The 17,592-nt window shown below is 44.4% G+C and overlaps 1 protein-coding gene across 1 annotated transcript in view; it reads right to left on the reverse strand.

Annotated features, from left to right (window-relative positions):
• Positions 1 to 1,297: 1,297 nt before the first annotated feature.
• The window catches only part of LOC143989908 (uncharacterized), a 103,811-nt gene continuing 87,516 nt past the window's right edge, over positions 1,298 to 17,592 (reverse strand). Inside the window, 1 exon segment of the mRNA XM_077490183.1 lies at positions 1,298 to 3,082. Within this exon segment, the coding sequence (XP_077346309.1) occupies positions 1,579 to 3,082 (1,504 nt within the window). The 3' untranslated portion in view covers positions 1,298 to 1,578.

The following is a 17,592-nucleotide window of genomic DNA, read 5'->3' on the forward strand; positions in this document are numbered from 1 at the left end:
CTTATAGTGTTGTGGCACCACCAAAGGCCCAATTTTTCTGCCCCTGTTTAATAGGGGCATGTAATTACAATTTTTGATATAGTATTTCACAGCAGAGCCCATTCCTGCGCTCACCAACAGTAACTGCGAGGGCTTACAGTGTTCGGGTACCTTCAACACCTAAGGCCCAATTTTATGCCCAGTATATAGGGCAGGCTGTATAGTATATATACTTCTCTTCAGAGTATATAGTGCCTGGGCCCCCCCACGCCATTTCTAAAAGAAACATGGGTGCGGGGTTCCCCTTAATATCCATAACAGACCCAAAGGGCCTATTAATGGGCCTTGGGGAGGGGACCCGTGCCGTTTTTCTCAATAATTTTCATGTATATTGCCAAGACCCGACAATATATTACAACAAGCTGTTTTAAATTACTTTTTTTCCTTTAGAAATGTCGCTGTGGTATTGTTATAAACACGGAAAAAATGTGCCACTTTACAGGCATACTATAGACACCCCCCAGACACGATATTTAAAGGAATATTTAATTTTTATTGTTTCATTTTAAGCATTATTAAAATCACTGCTCCCGAAAAAAACTTCAGTTTTTAAAACTTTTTTTTTTGCATTGATACATGTCCCCTGGTGCAGGACCCAGGTCCCCAAACACTTTTTATGGCAATAACTTGCATATAAGCCTTATAAATTAGCACTTTTTTTTTTTTTTTTTTTTACATTTGTGTCCCATACAGACTTTTAACGGTGTTTGCGTGTTCGAACAAACTTTTTGCATGTTCTGCTGGGAACCGAAGAGGGGGTGTTCGGCTCATCCCTAGCCCTGATATGACATCCACCCAGAACGAGAGCCACACCACTCCCAGCCATCATTTGATGGTGGGCGGGTGGCAAGTGGTTAATACCATAAATAATAACCTATTCGATTTTTCACTCCATGAGTATGTAATGAGTTTGGAAATGGTAGAGAAATGCTTAAAATAATGCATTACAATGTAACTAAGCCCATTTGATTTTAGTCAACAAAAATGTACGGGACATGTTAGTCGACTAAAATGTACTGGAGATTTAGTCAAATAAATATGACTAAAACTAAAACACTTGCAGAAGTCTAAAAAGGGACTAAAACTAAAATGGCATTTTAGTTTTAAGACTAACAATAAATCGAAATTTGCTGCCAAACTTAACACTGGATATCTAGTATATATAAGTTGATTTCCCTACCCAATTCTGGGTCATCGTTTCTTTCAGAGAGCTGGGAGCATGAACTAGACCAATCTCTACCAGACGCATTAAAAAAAGTTAAAGTTATAGATTATGTTTATTCTACCTCAATGGATATGAGGATAAAAGAAATGAACTATAAATTGTTAACAAGGTGGTGCTATGTTCCATCACAATTACAGAAGTTTAATGTAGATTTATCGTCTTTGTGTTGGAGAGATTGTGGGGGCAAGGGAACAAATGGCTGTATATGGCGGTGCTGTCCCTTGATCCAGAATTAATGGAAAGAAGTGTTGAGTTTAAGAAGATCAGTAATGCCAAAGTTAGGCAAGACCCCTGGCAATGCCTGTTTCATGTGATCACGTGTGGGATTCCTGATGTACAGGAAGACAGGACTTCAGTGAAAAACATTTCCCTCACTCAAGACAGGAATACGTCTTCTACTTCGTGTGAGATCTCTGATGTCTGGAAAGATCAGACTTTTGTAAAAAACATTTCCCACACTCCGAACAAGAATGCGGCTTCTCCCCCGTGTGAGATCTCTGATGTCTGGAAAGATCTGACTTCTGTGAAAAACATTTCTCGCACTCAGGACAGGAGTACGGCTTCTCCCCTGTGTGAGATCTCTGATGTGTGTAAAGATGGGACCTCATTAAAAAACACTTCCCACACTCGGGACAAGAATACGGCTTTTCCCCTGTGTGAGACTTCTGATGTATGGAAAGATGGGACTTGCATGAAAAACATTTCCCACACTCAGGACAGGAATATGGCTTCTCACCCGTGTGACATCTCTGATGTGTGGAAAGACTGAACAATTGTGAAAAACATTTCCCGCACTCAGGACAGGAATATGGCTTTTCCCCTGTGTGAGATCTCTGGTGTCTGTAAAGATCAGACTTCTGTGAAAAACATTTCCCGCACTCAGGACAGGAAAGTGGCTTCTCCCCCGTGTGAAATTTCTGATGTGTGTAAAGATTGGACTTCAGTGAAAAACATTTCCCACACTCAGAACAGGAAAACGGCTTCTCCCCAGTGTGAGATCTCTGATGTGTGTTCAGATTGGACTTATGAGAAAAACATTTCCCACACTCAGGACAGGAATATGGTTTCTCCCCCGTGTGAGACTTCTGATGTATGGAAAGATAGGACTTCCCTGAAAAACATTTCCCACACTCAGGACAGGAATACGGCTTCTCCCCCGTGTGAGACTTCTGATGCATGGAAAGATGAGACTTTACTGAAAAACATTTCCCACACTCAGAACAAGAAAATGGCTTTACCCCCGTGTGAGATCTCTGATGTGTGACAAGCTCTGATTTTTGTACAAAACATTTCCCACAATCAGGACAGGAATGCGGCTTTTCCCCTGTGTGAGATCTCTGATGTGTATAAAGACTGAACTTCTGTAAAAAACATTTCCCGCACTCAGTACAAGAATACGGCTTCTCCCCCGTGTGAGATTTCTGATGAATGGAAAGATAGGACCTCCCTGAAAAACATTTCCCGCACTCAGGACAAGAAAACGGCTTCTCCCCTGTGTGAGATCGCTGATGTGCAACAAGCACCGATTTTTGTCTAAAACATTTGCCACACTCAGGACAGGAATATGGTTTCTCCCCTGTGTGCAATCTCTGATGTGTGTAAAGATTGGACTTTTCTGAAAATTGTTTCCTGCACTCAGAACATGAATATGGTTTCTCAGCTGTGTGGAGCCTCTGATGGCTTCTAAGACTGGATGTTTGTGAAAAACATTTCCCGCACTCAGAACAGGAATATGGCTTCTCTCCTGTGTGAGATCTCTGATGTTTTACAAGTTCAGATTTTTTTACAAAACACTTCCCGCACTCAGTACAGGAAAACCTCTTCTCTGGTGGAAGGACGGCCCCGTCCCTCACAGTCTGAGGTTCCTCAGGATAAGAGGAATACGATGGTCCATCTACACTGTGTGGTGCCGGATGGACATTTGAGGTAGTCGGGTTTTCTCCTGGACTATACTGTGTGATGTCCGCATCTTCTACTTTACAGTCTGGAGACAAAGTGAGACAATCCTCTGAGGTTTTCCTCATCTCCCGTCCATCTACTAAAATAGAAATACAAAGATTATTACTAGACATGAGCTGATTGGTTCCCCTAAACCAGGACTCCGCCCACATCAGGCAGCTTTGTCTCTGAGGATCTTACAATTCCACCCTCAAGGTAACTAGTAAATGGGTCCTCTGATCTCCTACCAGATCATTTCTTTATTCATGGACCTTAGTCAGAGAGTGAGGAAACAACGAGAACTGTCTTTTATAGGAGTGACAGTGATGAGGGGATTATAGGACGAGTGTCCCTTCCCCCTCTATCACTCATTGCCATCTTCCCAACACAAGAAGTCCTGCACTTCCTTATTTAGTGGACTGATCCTGAAGACCCTCATCATTGGGTTATTGACTCCTCCCTCATTATCACTTTCTGTTTAAGGTTCCAAAGTTTGAGGATGTTATCACATTGTGCTCACCTTTAGCAGTGACATTTTTTTTTCACTTTATTGGGCACAGCACCGCACCACCTTTCTTTGATGTTATGAACATGTAAAAGTCTGTGCTCCAATCAAATCATCAGATATAAAATGTCCAGCTGGTAGAAAATGGGTTTAACAAAAGAGAATACATATTTTATATATATCACAAAAGCATATAGTATATATCATCCGTTAACCTCTCATCACATATACACCATATTGACAGCGCTAAATATCCAAACCAAGATAATGTACATAAAAGGATGACAATTCCGTAATTATCAAGGAATCAACCACAAAAGTTTTCCTGAAAGTCCCAAACACATAAGTATGAGTTTTCAACTAAAGTGTTCACACGCTGGAAAAACAGAAGAGAAAGTCCATCTCCAAGATAGAACCACCAGTGCGTAGAAACTTGGCAGTCGGTGCCACCCCTTATGGTAATAAACTCACCAGAACACTGAGGGTTTACAGGCTCATCGTCAGCAATTATTAGGATTACTCCACTGGTTTCTTTACGGAGAGGCTTCTTATCATACCCAGAATCAAGCGGTTGTCAATAGCGGTAAAAAAGGTTCCTTGATCTCCTTACAGCAATACCTTTCCTGGTTTCTAGTACTTCACTCAAAACTGATTCACATGTGGGAAATGATAAAAGACACATTCCATAGTGCAAACCGTTTTTTTATTGTAAAATTCTCATGCGCAAGTAAAAACATACGTACACAATCTTAAAATAATCAACTCGTTCTCAATAGTGTCACTAGCAGTACGGTCGGGTTTGTCTCACCGCAGTCCTGAGCGTCTAGGATAGTGCACAGTCTCAGCGTCCACGGCGGGTCCCGGGCAAACATTCAAACCATCTGCTCTGTAGTGACGTATAGCTGCTTGGTCACGCCCACAGATGAAGACGTAGTGACGAAACGCGTATCGGCGTGACCAAGCAGCTATACGTCACTACAGAGCAGATGGTTTGAATGTTTGCCCGGGACCCGCCGTGGACGCTGAGACTGTGCACTATTCTAGACGCTCAGGACTGCGGTGAGACAAACCCGACCGTACTGCTAGTGACACTATTGAGAACGAGTTGATTATTTTAAGATTGTGTACGTATGTTTTTACTTGCGCATGAGAATTTTACAATAAAAAAACGGTTTGCACTATGGAATATGTCTTTTATCGTTTCCCACATGTGAATCAGTTTTGAGTGAAGTACTAGAAACCAGGAAAGGTATTGCTGTAAGGAGATCAAGGAACCTTTATTACCGCTATTGACAACCGCTTGATTCTGGGTATGATGAGAAGCCTCTCCATAAAGAAACCAGTGGAGTAATCATAATAATTTCTAACGATGAGCCTGTAAACCCTCAGTGTTCTGGTGAGTTTATTACCATAAGGGGTGGCACCGACTGTCAAGTTTCTACGCACTGGTGGTTCTATCTTGGAGATGGACTTTCTCTTCTGTTTTTCCAGCGTGTGAACACTTTCGTTGAAAACTCATACTTATGTGTTTGGGACTTTCAGGAAAACTTTTGTGGTTGATTCCTTGATAATTACGGAATTGTCATCCTTTTATGTACATTATCTTGGTTTGGATATTTAGCGCTGTCAATATGGTGTACATGTGATGAGAGGTTAACGGATGATATATACTATATGTTTTTGTGATTTAGGATTTATTTTATGATAGCAGCTTGAAATTATTTTCTGATTGACTTACTTTTTTGAGCGCTGGGATCAGTGGGGAATATTCTGAATATTTTAATATTTTGTATGTTTTTCAGTGATATCAGTATATTTATATATAGCAGTGGGTAGAGGGGAGAGAGCAGAAGTCAGGACCAGTGGCAGCCAGTGCTCAAAATTTCTGGGGCGGCACAAACTAACATCACTCCCCCCATCACTCCATATTGTATAAGATACAACAGATAGGACTATATAGTACCAGAATGATGTAATGTACAACATAGAGTATATAGTGCAGGGGCCAGGAGTATGTAATGTACAATATAAAGTATACAGTGTAAGGGTCAGGACTCATAATATTGGTGTTCAGTAATCAGTGGAAGATGAAATGTTTACATGAGACAAGTTGCGGAGGTCCCACACCGCTGCCTCCCATCTCCTGAGACTGCACTCAGTGACTTGGGTCTGAGACTATACCGACATATCCCTCCACCCGGTACAGCCAGCAGACAACAGAACAAGTAATCCTGGGGGGATTGTTCTGTCAGAGATCTTACTAGACCTGGGCATGGGGCAGAAGACCATTTTGCTGCCAGCTGATCCCCAGAATCTCCATAAATCCAGTCTAGATACATAAATTGTGTCTGCAGCACAGAGAAGGAAGATTACCGGAGAGAAATCCAGGAATACAGGACGGAGAACACAGCTCAGGTAAGTGACCAGGGGATTACAGGCTGATATCACCCAGTCCCCACCCTACTCTGGACCAATCAGTGAGCAGTATGGGGGGGAGGAATGTATTTAGTGTTAATGACCCACCTGTGCTGATCTCTGTAGGAGTGTCCTCCTCTATAAATGTCCCCGTTATTCCATCCTCCTCCATAGACTGCTGATCATCCCTCACATACCTCTCTTCTTCTTCTGCTTTAATCTCAAATTCTATATCGATTGGATCTCCACTCTAAATCAAGAAAATGAGAGAGAATATCATCTGTAAAATATAAGCTTTATTATTGTGACATCACATATAAAATCCACACATTGTCTCCATGAATCTGTGTTTTATAACCTCCGTCACACCAACCTTGTAACAGTGGGGGATGGTGTGATCTTCCTGTGTGGAATCCCGGGAATACAGAGGACGGGGACATCTCTCTAGTGGGTTCCTGGTATTAGGTGACTCCATCATATCCTTGTGTCCTTCTGATAACGCATCCATCACTCCATACTCCTCATCTTCCTCTTTATACTCTTCTTTACCATCAATATTATCACCCTTGAGGTTTCCGCTCTGAAAAATGTAATAAAACATTCATTGTAACAAACATGCTGTGTAAAGGGGGCGCATCCAGGCCACCAAGATGGCCACTTGGCTCTAGAACAGGGGTGCCCAACCTTTTGAAGAACGAGGGCCACCTAAGCGACTTGGTAACCGGTGGCAGGCCACAATGAGCGGAGCGGGTGCATGACAGCCCACTCTATTCTATAGAGCCCACTCTATTTTATTTTTTTATTTTTTTTTGCGGATCGGAATGGAGGTAGGCATTTGCAAATGGACACAAGTCCATTTACATCTGCTACTCCTTAGCCCTTGTACACACGGTCGGAGATTCCGACAACCAAATCCGTCGGAACTGTTGCATACACACGGTCGGAAAAAGTCGTCGGAAAATTTGATCTTTCTGAACGTGATGACGTTATTTCGTTACAACGGGACTACGTTCAGGCTAGTAGCCAATAGCTTTGATGTAGGAATTTGATCTGAGCATGCGTGGCACTTCTCTACACATGATCGGAGTATGTCCGATCGGAGCATTTTGTCTGAAAATTTTACCAACAAGTTGGAAAACTTGGTCCGTCGGATACTCCGAGGGAAACAGTCCGATGGAGACCACACACAGTCGGAATATCCGTCAAAATGATCCGATCGGACACATTCCGTCTGAATCTCCGACCGTGTGTACAAGGGCTTAGAGGGGAATGGAGGGTCCAATTGGGTCGGACTGACCGTGTGAAAGGGGTCTATGGCTCAGTGCAGGTAACCCTTAGGTGCAGGTACACTGTGATTTTAGTAATAAACTTACTATTAACAACAGTATTCTATTCCATCACAGAGCAGGAGGTCGCGGGCCACATCAGAGGGCTCCATGGGCCACATGTGGTCCCCCGCCACTGGTTGGGCACCCCTGCTCTAGAACGTCCTGCCACACCGGGTCTCTATCGCGGCTCACAGCGCACTAGACAGCCACTTACATCCCCAAATGGGGACACAAACCAGACGCATAAGAAATCAGAGACCAGGTCCGTGCCGCCTAACAGATTTCTTCATGCAGACAACCAGAAAGCATGCACAAGATTGCGCCCAGGAGAACACCCACTCTCCTCTTCCTTCTCACACAGAGTCTTTACATCCTACAGCCTCAAACGATCTCTCTGACTCCTCACAGCAGCAAGACAACCCCACAGCTTCTGATAGAGGAAAGAGAGCTGTAGAATTACCTGCACACTCTCCACAGAAACATCACTGGGAAGACATCCCTGAGTCAATAGCAGACACTCCAGCAGAGTACACGGCACCCCTAGCTGCCTTCCCTGCATCAGACGCCCCTGCCTCTGAAAACACCATTAAGGGTATGTTATTATCCCTCCAGGCTGGTCTGCATTCTGAGCTACGCTCCTCAGTGCCCCACCTTACTCACAGAATAGATGGCATTGAAGACCACACAGATCACCTAGAATCACAGGTAGGCGTGATCATAAAATCACATGATGAAATGGTGGCTGCTCATAAGGAACAGACAGACATGATCCATAAACTACCATTGAAAGTTGCAGATCTGGAGGATCGCTCCTCCCACAAAAATTAAAAGATCAGAGGAATCCCTGAAAATGTTAAACCACAAGAGCTCATACCTTACTTGCAGCAGCTTTTCCTAAAGCTCAACCCAGATTTCACACGTAGAGATTTACTAATGGATAGAGCACACAGGATCCCCAAACCAAAACATCTGCCTGGCACAGTCCCTAGAGAAGTGCTAACGAGGATCCATTTTTATCACATCAAAGAACGCCTGCTCAGAGCAGCCAGATCCTCCCATGCACTCTCCTCTCCATACGCGGAGATAGCGCTGTACCAGGACCTGTCTGCAGCAACCTCAACATTGATAAAAGAATATACCCCCATCTCTGCGATTTTGAGAGACCACAATATAGTTTACCGCTGGGGCTTCCCCACCAAATTGCTGATCACATATCAGAGCTAGGGATGAGCTTTGAGTTCGAGTTGAACTCATGTTCGACGAACAGTGAACAATTTGGGTTGTTTGCGGCAAATTCGAAAAGCCGCGGAACACCCTGTACAAGTCTATGGGAGAAATCTAAAGTGCTCATTTTAAAGGCTAACATGCAAGTTACTGTGCTAAAAAGTGTTTGGGGACCTGGGTCCTGCCCCAGGGGTCATGGATCAATGCAAAAAAAAGTTTTAAAAACGGCCATTTTTTCGGGAGCAGTGATTATAATAATGATTAAAGTGAAACAAATAAAGTGTAATATTCCTTTAAATTTCGTAGCTGGGGGGTGTCTATAGTATGCCTGTGAAGGGGCGCATGTTTCTCATGCTTAGAACTGTCCCTGCACAAAGTGTCATTTCTGCAGGAAAAAAAAGTCATTTAAAATCACTCGCGGCTATAATGAATTGTCGGCTCCCGTAATACAGAGAACACTCATTGAAAGTCATTGATAAAAAAAAAAAGCGTGGGGTTCCCCCAAATTCAATTACCAGGCCCTTCAGGTCTGGTATGGATATTAAGGGGAACCGCGCGTCAAAAAAAGAAAAAAAAAATTACGTAAAACCGCGGCCATCTCCAAAATCTCATACATGCAAACAGCCCAGGGCCGTAGAGTCAGTAATCCCATAGACATCGCTAACTGCTTTTTTACGTATCCCTACACAACCGAAATACCTCCACAGATACCAATAACCCAGACACCTCCCGCATCTCCCAGTTCCTCGACCCATTGCAACTGCCCTCACTTACGCCCGACCAACCAGCAGATCTTAACGCCCCGTTCTCTGTGCCAGAAATCTTAAAAGCGATCCGCTCACTACCCTTACATAAAGCCCCAGATGGCTTTTGTAATGAGTACTTTAACCAGTTCCGGACCAGCCGCCCAGGTCGGCTGGGCAAACGGACGTCACCTTACGGCGGCCGCGCCGAACGGATTCGCTTCAGAACCGATCAGTCTCCATGCCCAAATGGATATATGTGAGTCACCGGCGCAAAAATAACTATTATTTGTGTCAAAAAAAAAAAAAAAAAAAAACCTATGACATACAATGTGTAAAATATAAAACATATATAAAAAAAAAAACCTGGTTGCTGCAGTCAAAAATATACCTTCAATATTTGAAAGAAAAAATATAAAACAAAATAATGTTGACTATGCTACCCCAATATTATAATATTGAATACACCACAACTTTGTCAAAAACGTGAAAACAAACACAAAATTGCCTAAAAAATAGATAAAAAGTATATAAAAAACGAACTGTGCACAACAGTATATATATCGTTAACATACACTATCCAATCCTTATCGTAGAAATGAAACCGACATATACTTCAATATGACTCCAATATAAACACCCAATATATGTGCATTTAGTTCTATTTTTATAGTGACCAATTTATACACTGTGCCATTATCCACTGAGAATCCCCATGCAGGTTATCCACTGTGACTATGCGATTCCTGTGCTCTTATTTTCTCATCCGTGGTTACTTGTGACGACTCCACCACTGCAGTGACAACAACACCACCACCACCACACGAATTGGCAACTCGCCATAAAATGGTATAAATGCTCCTTTGGTTCATTAGAAAGGTATAACCACTCCACTTTTGTTGTTTTATCCATGCTGTCCCCAATAAACTATATTCGTATAGTATCTGTCCTCATAAAAAACAAACAGCGATCATTGCGCAATAACCTTACACTTTTTATTTAAAATAATGTTAAAAAGAGACTGTACACTCACATTTATTAGTGCCCATGAGCCGGCACCAAGCTTATCCAGCAGGTTGAATGGTTGTAAAGAGGTCACCGTGTGCTTCCTATGCCGGCGTGCGGTGCAAGCCTCGTTTTCACTCGGCTTGAGGTTCAAGCCTCGCTTTCGCCAGGACCAGAAGTGACGTGGTGACGTAGCGTAACCTCCCAGCAGCCTCATAAAGCCTCATCAGCAGGTCCAGGCCCAGGCCCAGGCCCAGGCCAATGATAGTGATGAGCTTGGTGTTCGACTCGAACATCGGCCGAATTCGGCGAATTCAGAACTCTGTGGACCATTCGCACCAAATTCGTGTGGCACGAACGGTCCACAATGCACTAGGCCATCGCAGTGTATTGCTGACTCATGATTGGCCAAGCATGCACTGTGACCCCGCATGCTTGGCCAATCACAGGAGAGCCATAATTGGCCAGAGGCAGGCTGCCTGTGGCCAATTATAGCTGAGGGTTTAGTACACGCCCCACACTATATAAGGCTGCCAGCGCGGCGGCCTTGTGTAGTGTGTTCCGGCGTGCAGGGAAAGAGCTAGATAGGCAGGTACAGTGTGTTCTTTTCTCAGGCATCTTAAAGTTAAAGTGGTGTTGTGTGCCTCCAGCACAGTATACACCTGTATCTACCCTTTATTGCTGGTGTTCTATAATAAAGGCATCTGCAGGAGTTAGTGGATGTTGTGTGCCTCCAGCACAGTATACACCTGTATCTACCCTTTATTGCTGGTGTTCTATAATAAAGGCATCTGCAGGAGTTAGTGGGTGTTGTGTGCCTCCAGCACAGTATACACCTGAAGATACCCCTTATTGCTGGTGTTGTCTGTTTTATATCTTGCATATCAGCCTTTAAAATTAGCACTTTTGATTTTGAACATTCGAATTCCATAGACTTTAATAGGGTCTAAAGTTTGTACGAATTTTAGGTCCATTCGAAGGTTCTGGTGCGAACCGAACCAGGGGGGGAGGGGATAGGGGTGTTTGGCTCATCCCTAGCCAATGAATTCTGGCCTGGTCCTGCCGATCAGTCCTGGCAAAGGACATCCTCCCCTGCCTGTGTAAGTGTAAACACAGACAGGGGAAGTGATGTCATCTCTCCTCATGGAAGTCTTTTTGTTCCAGAGAGAGGAGAGAAGACATCCAAATGTGAGTTGCACCAACACTACACTGACACAGTACACATGGGTACACTTGTCACCCCCCGATCGCCCCCCCCCCCCCCAGTTAACCCCTTCACCCCCTGTCACTGTGTCACCCAGTGCAGTGTTCATATTTTTTTTCATCAGTGGTAGGCCCAGATAGGTCTAGGGACCCCCCTAACCCCCCTAATAAAGGTTTAGCCTCTTGATCATCCCCTGTCACCAGTGATGACCGTATTAGTGTCACGGGTGATGCTGGTTAGCTCGTTTTTTTTTTAATAGCTTCAGAGTACCCTTCTTGATGTGGCGAGTCCCATAAATGCAGTTCAAGCTGTTGAGGTGGCAAGTACGAGTAGAGTCCTGCAGCCACCAAGAAGAAGACAAACACAGGCCCGTCGAGCCCATAGTGCCCTTCCTGCTGCATTTGCCAATCTGAATTGGGAACCCACCACTTCTGCAGCATCAGTACTTCCCCCATTCACTGGACAACCCAGAATTCAGGTGGAAACAGTTAATTTTACGTCACTTGATTTTTATTCGCTATTTTTCACCGAAGAGGTCTATAGATCTATCGTGGACCAAAGCAATTTGTATGCTGGTCAATACATCGCCACCAATCCCCAGTTGCCCCTTGCCACAGATTGGAGACTTATTACGGTCTCCGAATTTAAGACCTTCCTGGGCCTATCCCTCCTCATGGACATAGTTAAGGTATAAAAGTGAGTTTCAGTCATATTGGTCCACTGACGCAATTTACCATACACCTGTGTTCTCTGCCTCCATGACCAGGACACGATAAGCGCAGATCTTGCAGTTCATGCACTTCAAGGATAATGAACTCTGTCGTCCTCTGGGTCACCCCACAAAATTTGGCTCCTCGTAAACCACTTGAACCAACAGTTTGCAGCCTTGTTTACTCCCCATCAAGTTGTCTGCATTGATGAGTCCCTGAGTTTAAGTTTTCTGGCTGCTTGTCTATCAAACAGAAACTTCCTAGCAAGCGTGCCAGGTATGGGGTCAAGATGTATAAGCTCTTTGACAGGGCAGCAGGCTATACATATGGTTTTATGGTTTAGGAGGAAAGAGACAGTCACGTGGAGCCGGAAAACTGCCCAGACTACATAGGAAGCGCCGGTAAGATTGTGTGGGACTTGGTGTCACCCTTATTCAGAAAGGGGTACCACTTGTATGTGGACAATTATTACACAAGCATGACACTTTTTAGTCACCTTTTTGATTGTGGAATTGACGCATGTGGCACCCTGCGATCTAATCACCAAGGCTTTCCCCAATGGCTTGTAGAATCCCGACCTAAACGGGGGGAGAGAGCCTGCTTGGAATGTAATAATTTGTTAGCAGTCAAGTTGAGAGATACACATAATGTTTTCATTCTGTCCTCCCTTCACACAGATACGACTGTCCAAATTGCTACTGTGACTGGTGTTGTGGAGAAGCCCCTCTGTGTCCACGAATGTAACCTTAACATGGGAGGGGTGGACCTCAACGACCAGTTGTTGGCGCCATACCTAATTGCCCATAAGGCCAGACACTGGTACAAACAAGTGTCTGTATACTTATTCCAATTGCCTCTGCTGAATGCTTTTGTGCTATACAAAGCTTCAGGATGAACTGGATTCTTCCTTAAATTCCAGAAGAGATTGTTAGAAAAGTTTTAAATGTTTATTGTGTGACTATTAGAAAAACAATAGTCCTGAGACTGATTTGTTAAAAAGCTTACTTCTGAGCACATTATTGTATTAACTCATTGTATTGTTTTGTCCTAATTAACTCCATAGTAAGTAGGATGATTAGATTTAACTAAATATGATAGCCTAAGAATGCACGGAACATGTATAGCTTATAAAGTGCAAGCCTGTGCCATGACAACTTAATTTATGTTTTCCTCAGCCAATAGAAGCACAGAGATGTTATTCTTGTGGGATATGTGAGGGCGGAACACTTTCTTTTGTTGGGACTTTTTCTTCAGCTTTCGTGCTGTAAGCATGTCTCCCTGTTGTGGGCCACATCAGAAATAAATTTTCCTGCTTCTCAGAACACCTGATGTTTTTTTTACTGATCACAAGGGAATTTCCTAACATTTTTGGTCTTTCGAGCCGGGAGCAACACGCTGGTTTTCAGATCAGACGGCCCGACAACACTTCGGTGAGTATTGGACTTTGAAGCTCACCGAACCTTACAAGTCCCCCCAATCAATGTTATTTGGTGAAAAAGGGGCGGGGCCATAGATCTGAATTCCACTGTCTGTTTCCGAACCTTGTGTGATCCAGTCCAGGTGTTTGAGAGGTAAGATAATTTAAATTATTCTTAATTCTTTCTGAGTCTTTTCTTCTCTTTCTCTTGCTTCTGGTTTAATGTGTTGTAATTGCCGACATTGGTATTGATCGTATAATATCTAGATGATCCAGTGCTCGTAGACAGAGACACTTGGGGACGTTGTCTAAGGTAAAAAATTACGTCGCCCGCTGTCCGGACAGATAACAAAAAGATTTGAGGTATACCGAATGTCAGAGGTTTATTGCCTGACTATTTAAAGCGCTGTTTAGTTAAGTGATCTTTTAAAGATCGCAAGGCTAATTTTCTTCTGTGTGTGTTTACTTTATCTTTGTTGATGTTTTTTTTTCTCTTGTATTGACATGGTTTTTGTGCTGCATATTTCTAAGCAGATAAGAAAACATTCTTCCCCTAAGCACTGCACTCCCCCTCCCCCTCCCCTCATGGAAGGATGTTTTCTTTAAGAAGTGGTAAAGTTAACCCTTGATTAGCTATGACAATACAGAAGGGTTATATTGTATATATTGAAACTTAGCATAAAAGAAAAAAGGTATATGGCATTTTGGAGTAAATAGAATGAATGTTGTAGAATTATCAGGTGGCTTGATGAATGTGAAAAGAAATGAAAAAAAAAAAAAAAAAAAGGCTGAGGATTTTTTCATTGCTACGAAGGTCAAGAAGCTGTTTCTCAGAAACAAGAAAATGCAGATTGCCTGACAGAGGTTAATTTGTGCATGACTAAGGGAGATGCCTATTTCGTGAGGCTCCCCAAACAACACAATACCCCCTCTTAACGAAAATATCTTATAAATTGACCAAACGACACATTCTCTTCTTTTGGAGTCGAATGGCCATAGCAGCCTTCTTTTTATTATCAACATATGAAAATACAAAAATCTTATAAAAAACATAACTTAATGCATATAAATACATTTTACAACAAAAACATTATAAACCAAATATATAAATAACCCAGTATTCCACATTTTGATCTAGAGGTCTTTGAAGGTAAATTATCATTTTCAACCAACTAGTTGTATCGGTACACCCATGAACAGGCCCCCCGCCGCGTATTACGAAAGCTCGGGGACAAAAAACCATCAACTTCCTTCCAGATACAACCTTCTGCACCATCTTTACCATTTAAGGGAATGGACACCCATATCTCCATATGAGCCCAACTCCCCTAGACCTCCATTATTTTTTAGCACCACCTTCAAAGACCCCATAGACCCAATGCTGCTACGACAAAATAAAGCAACCATTCTAACAAGCCCACCACCGTTAAGAAAAAGACCTCCCAACGGAAAACAAAAAATGCCCCAAGACCAAACCCACCTGTACCCATAACCACAATAAGGGGAGGGAGGGTGGGAAACAGCTCCTTCACTGTCACTAAAATGGCGCCGACTGTACGCGCGTGCGCGCAAGCTCCGCCCACCCCGACGCACGTCGTCACGTCACAGGATACTCACCTTGCTTCCGCCGCCTCACGTCCGCCTCCCCTCGTCATGCCGGGCCCTCCCCCTAGTGCCTGTGTCCGGGCCGTTCCTTGACTAAGGGAGATGCCTATTTCGTGAGGCTCCCCAAACAACACAATACCCCCTCTTAACGAAAATATCTTATAAATTGACCAAACGACACATTCTCTTCTTTTGGAGTCGAATGGCCATAGCAGCCTTCTTTTTATTATCAACATATGAAAATACAAAAATCTTATAAAAAACATAACTTAATGCATATAAATACATTTTACAACAAAAACATTATAAACCAAATATATAAATAACCCAGTATTCCACATTTTGATCTAGAGGTCTTTGAAGGTAAATTATCATTTTCAACCAACTAGTTGTATCGGTACACCCATGAACAGGCCCCCCGCCGCGTATTACGAAAGCTCGGGGACAAAAAACCATCAACTTCCTTCCAGATACAACCTTCTGCACCATCTTTACCATTTAAGGGAATGGACACCCATATCTCCATATGAGCCCAACTCCCCTAGACCTCCATTATTTTTTAGCACCACCTTCAAAGACCCCATAGACCCAATGCCACAGCACGCGCACGTGAAAACCTTACGTGCGTGTCGCCCTCCACATCCTAAACGCCCGCTGAATGCCATCCTGCAAACCCAGCTGCCAAAGATCAATCCCGATGGCATTCAGGTGTACACCATCTGTACGCAAAAAACGCCAAGTCTCCTCCTCCAAATCCCGGTGACGAACCGCCAAACCCCCGTTCCGCACAAAGAACTTGGCCACTGCTTTGTTCACCTTAACCCGAGCTCTGTTCAGGCCCGCAACAGAGCGAGCCAAGCGCCAAGCAGTCCTGGCCACAATGTCAGACCATACAAAAATAGTGTCTGGAAAAGAAGATTGCAGCCGTAATAGATCAAATTTGATGTCCCGCACCAACTCCCGCGCGCAGCGCAAACCCAGATCGTTACCCCCAACATGCAAAAGAACCACATCAGGGGGACGGTCCAACCGTGCGTACCGGTGCATTTCGGGCACCACCCTGGACCACAACATACCCGGGACTCCCAACCAGCGCACCGTGCCCTCCTCCCTGGACAAACCCAACAGCCTGCCATCTCTTCTGACATCCGCCCTCCTGGCACCCCAATAGACGTAAGAATGTCCCATGATCCAAACCAGGCAGGAGTCTGAATCTGCAAGAAAAAAGAAAAACACAGAAATAGGACGGGGGAGGAGGGGGAGGGGGAATGTCACACGGCAGCTCCCACCCGCTACAACATAAACAGGAAAGGAAGAGACAAAAAGAAGGAAAAAACCAGGTGAAAAAATGCACAACCGGAAAGCACCACCTACCCCCCGTGCCCGACCATACGTAAGATTTTACAACAAATGGGGGCGCACATATAATTTAAACCGCGCTGACTCCCAGCGACCGATTTTCTGAACCACCCTGTCATCCAGACCCCACCGAACCGCCTCTGTAGCTGCCCCGATACGGAACGAATGAGAAGAGTAATTCGCGGCCGGCAATCCCGCAGCCGCCAAGCATTTCTTGAACACCGCCTGAAACTGAAATCGGGACACCGCAGAGCCATCCTCGTGCAGGAAGAAAACCCCCCCAACCGGAGGCCTGAGCCGACAAAATTCCCCCACAGCCGCCACCGGACACAAGGGCGAACCCGGAATCGACCTCAGCTCCACCCAGGCCCCCTTGCCCAATTGATCGGTCTTTGACCTCTTCAAGAACACCCTCAGCGTATCGTCCCGCACCAACACATCCCCCGCATCCAGACCACCTACCCCCTTCTTGCTCCTACTTACCAACTCGCCCACCCGAAAGGCCCCGAAAAAGGCCAGTACAAAGACAGCCCGAAACAAAAACCCTCTCAAACTGCGAAACACAAACGACCCCCAACTGCGCCACCACCTCCCCTAAAATCCGAAAAGAAACCGGGCGCCTCCTGTCAGGTGCTGTGCGACCCGAGCGATAGCCACGCATGGCGCGCCGCACCATGAAAGCCTTAGTAGCATCCCGCTGACCCGCCAACTGGAACATGAAGGCCAAAGCGGCCAATTTTTTGGACATATGGGATGCCGACACCCCACTCTCGAAATTCCTACCCACAAAATAAAGCAGCACATGAACCCTGTCCTCATCGAGAGCACATTCCCCCACTTCCCGCATCAGGGCACCCCATTCCAGCCAAACCTTG

Source organism: Lithobates pipiens, unplaced genomic scaffold (genome assembly GCF_037356315.1).
Source record: "Lithobates pipiens isolate NorthernLeopardFrog02 unplaced genomic scaffold, aLitPip1_a1.2 Scaffold_18, whole genome shotgun sequence".
In the NCBI taxonomy this organism is placed as follows: domain Eukaryota; kingdom Metazoa; phylum Chordata; class Amphibia; order Anura; family Ranidae; genus Lithobates; species Lithobates pipiens.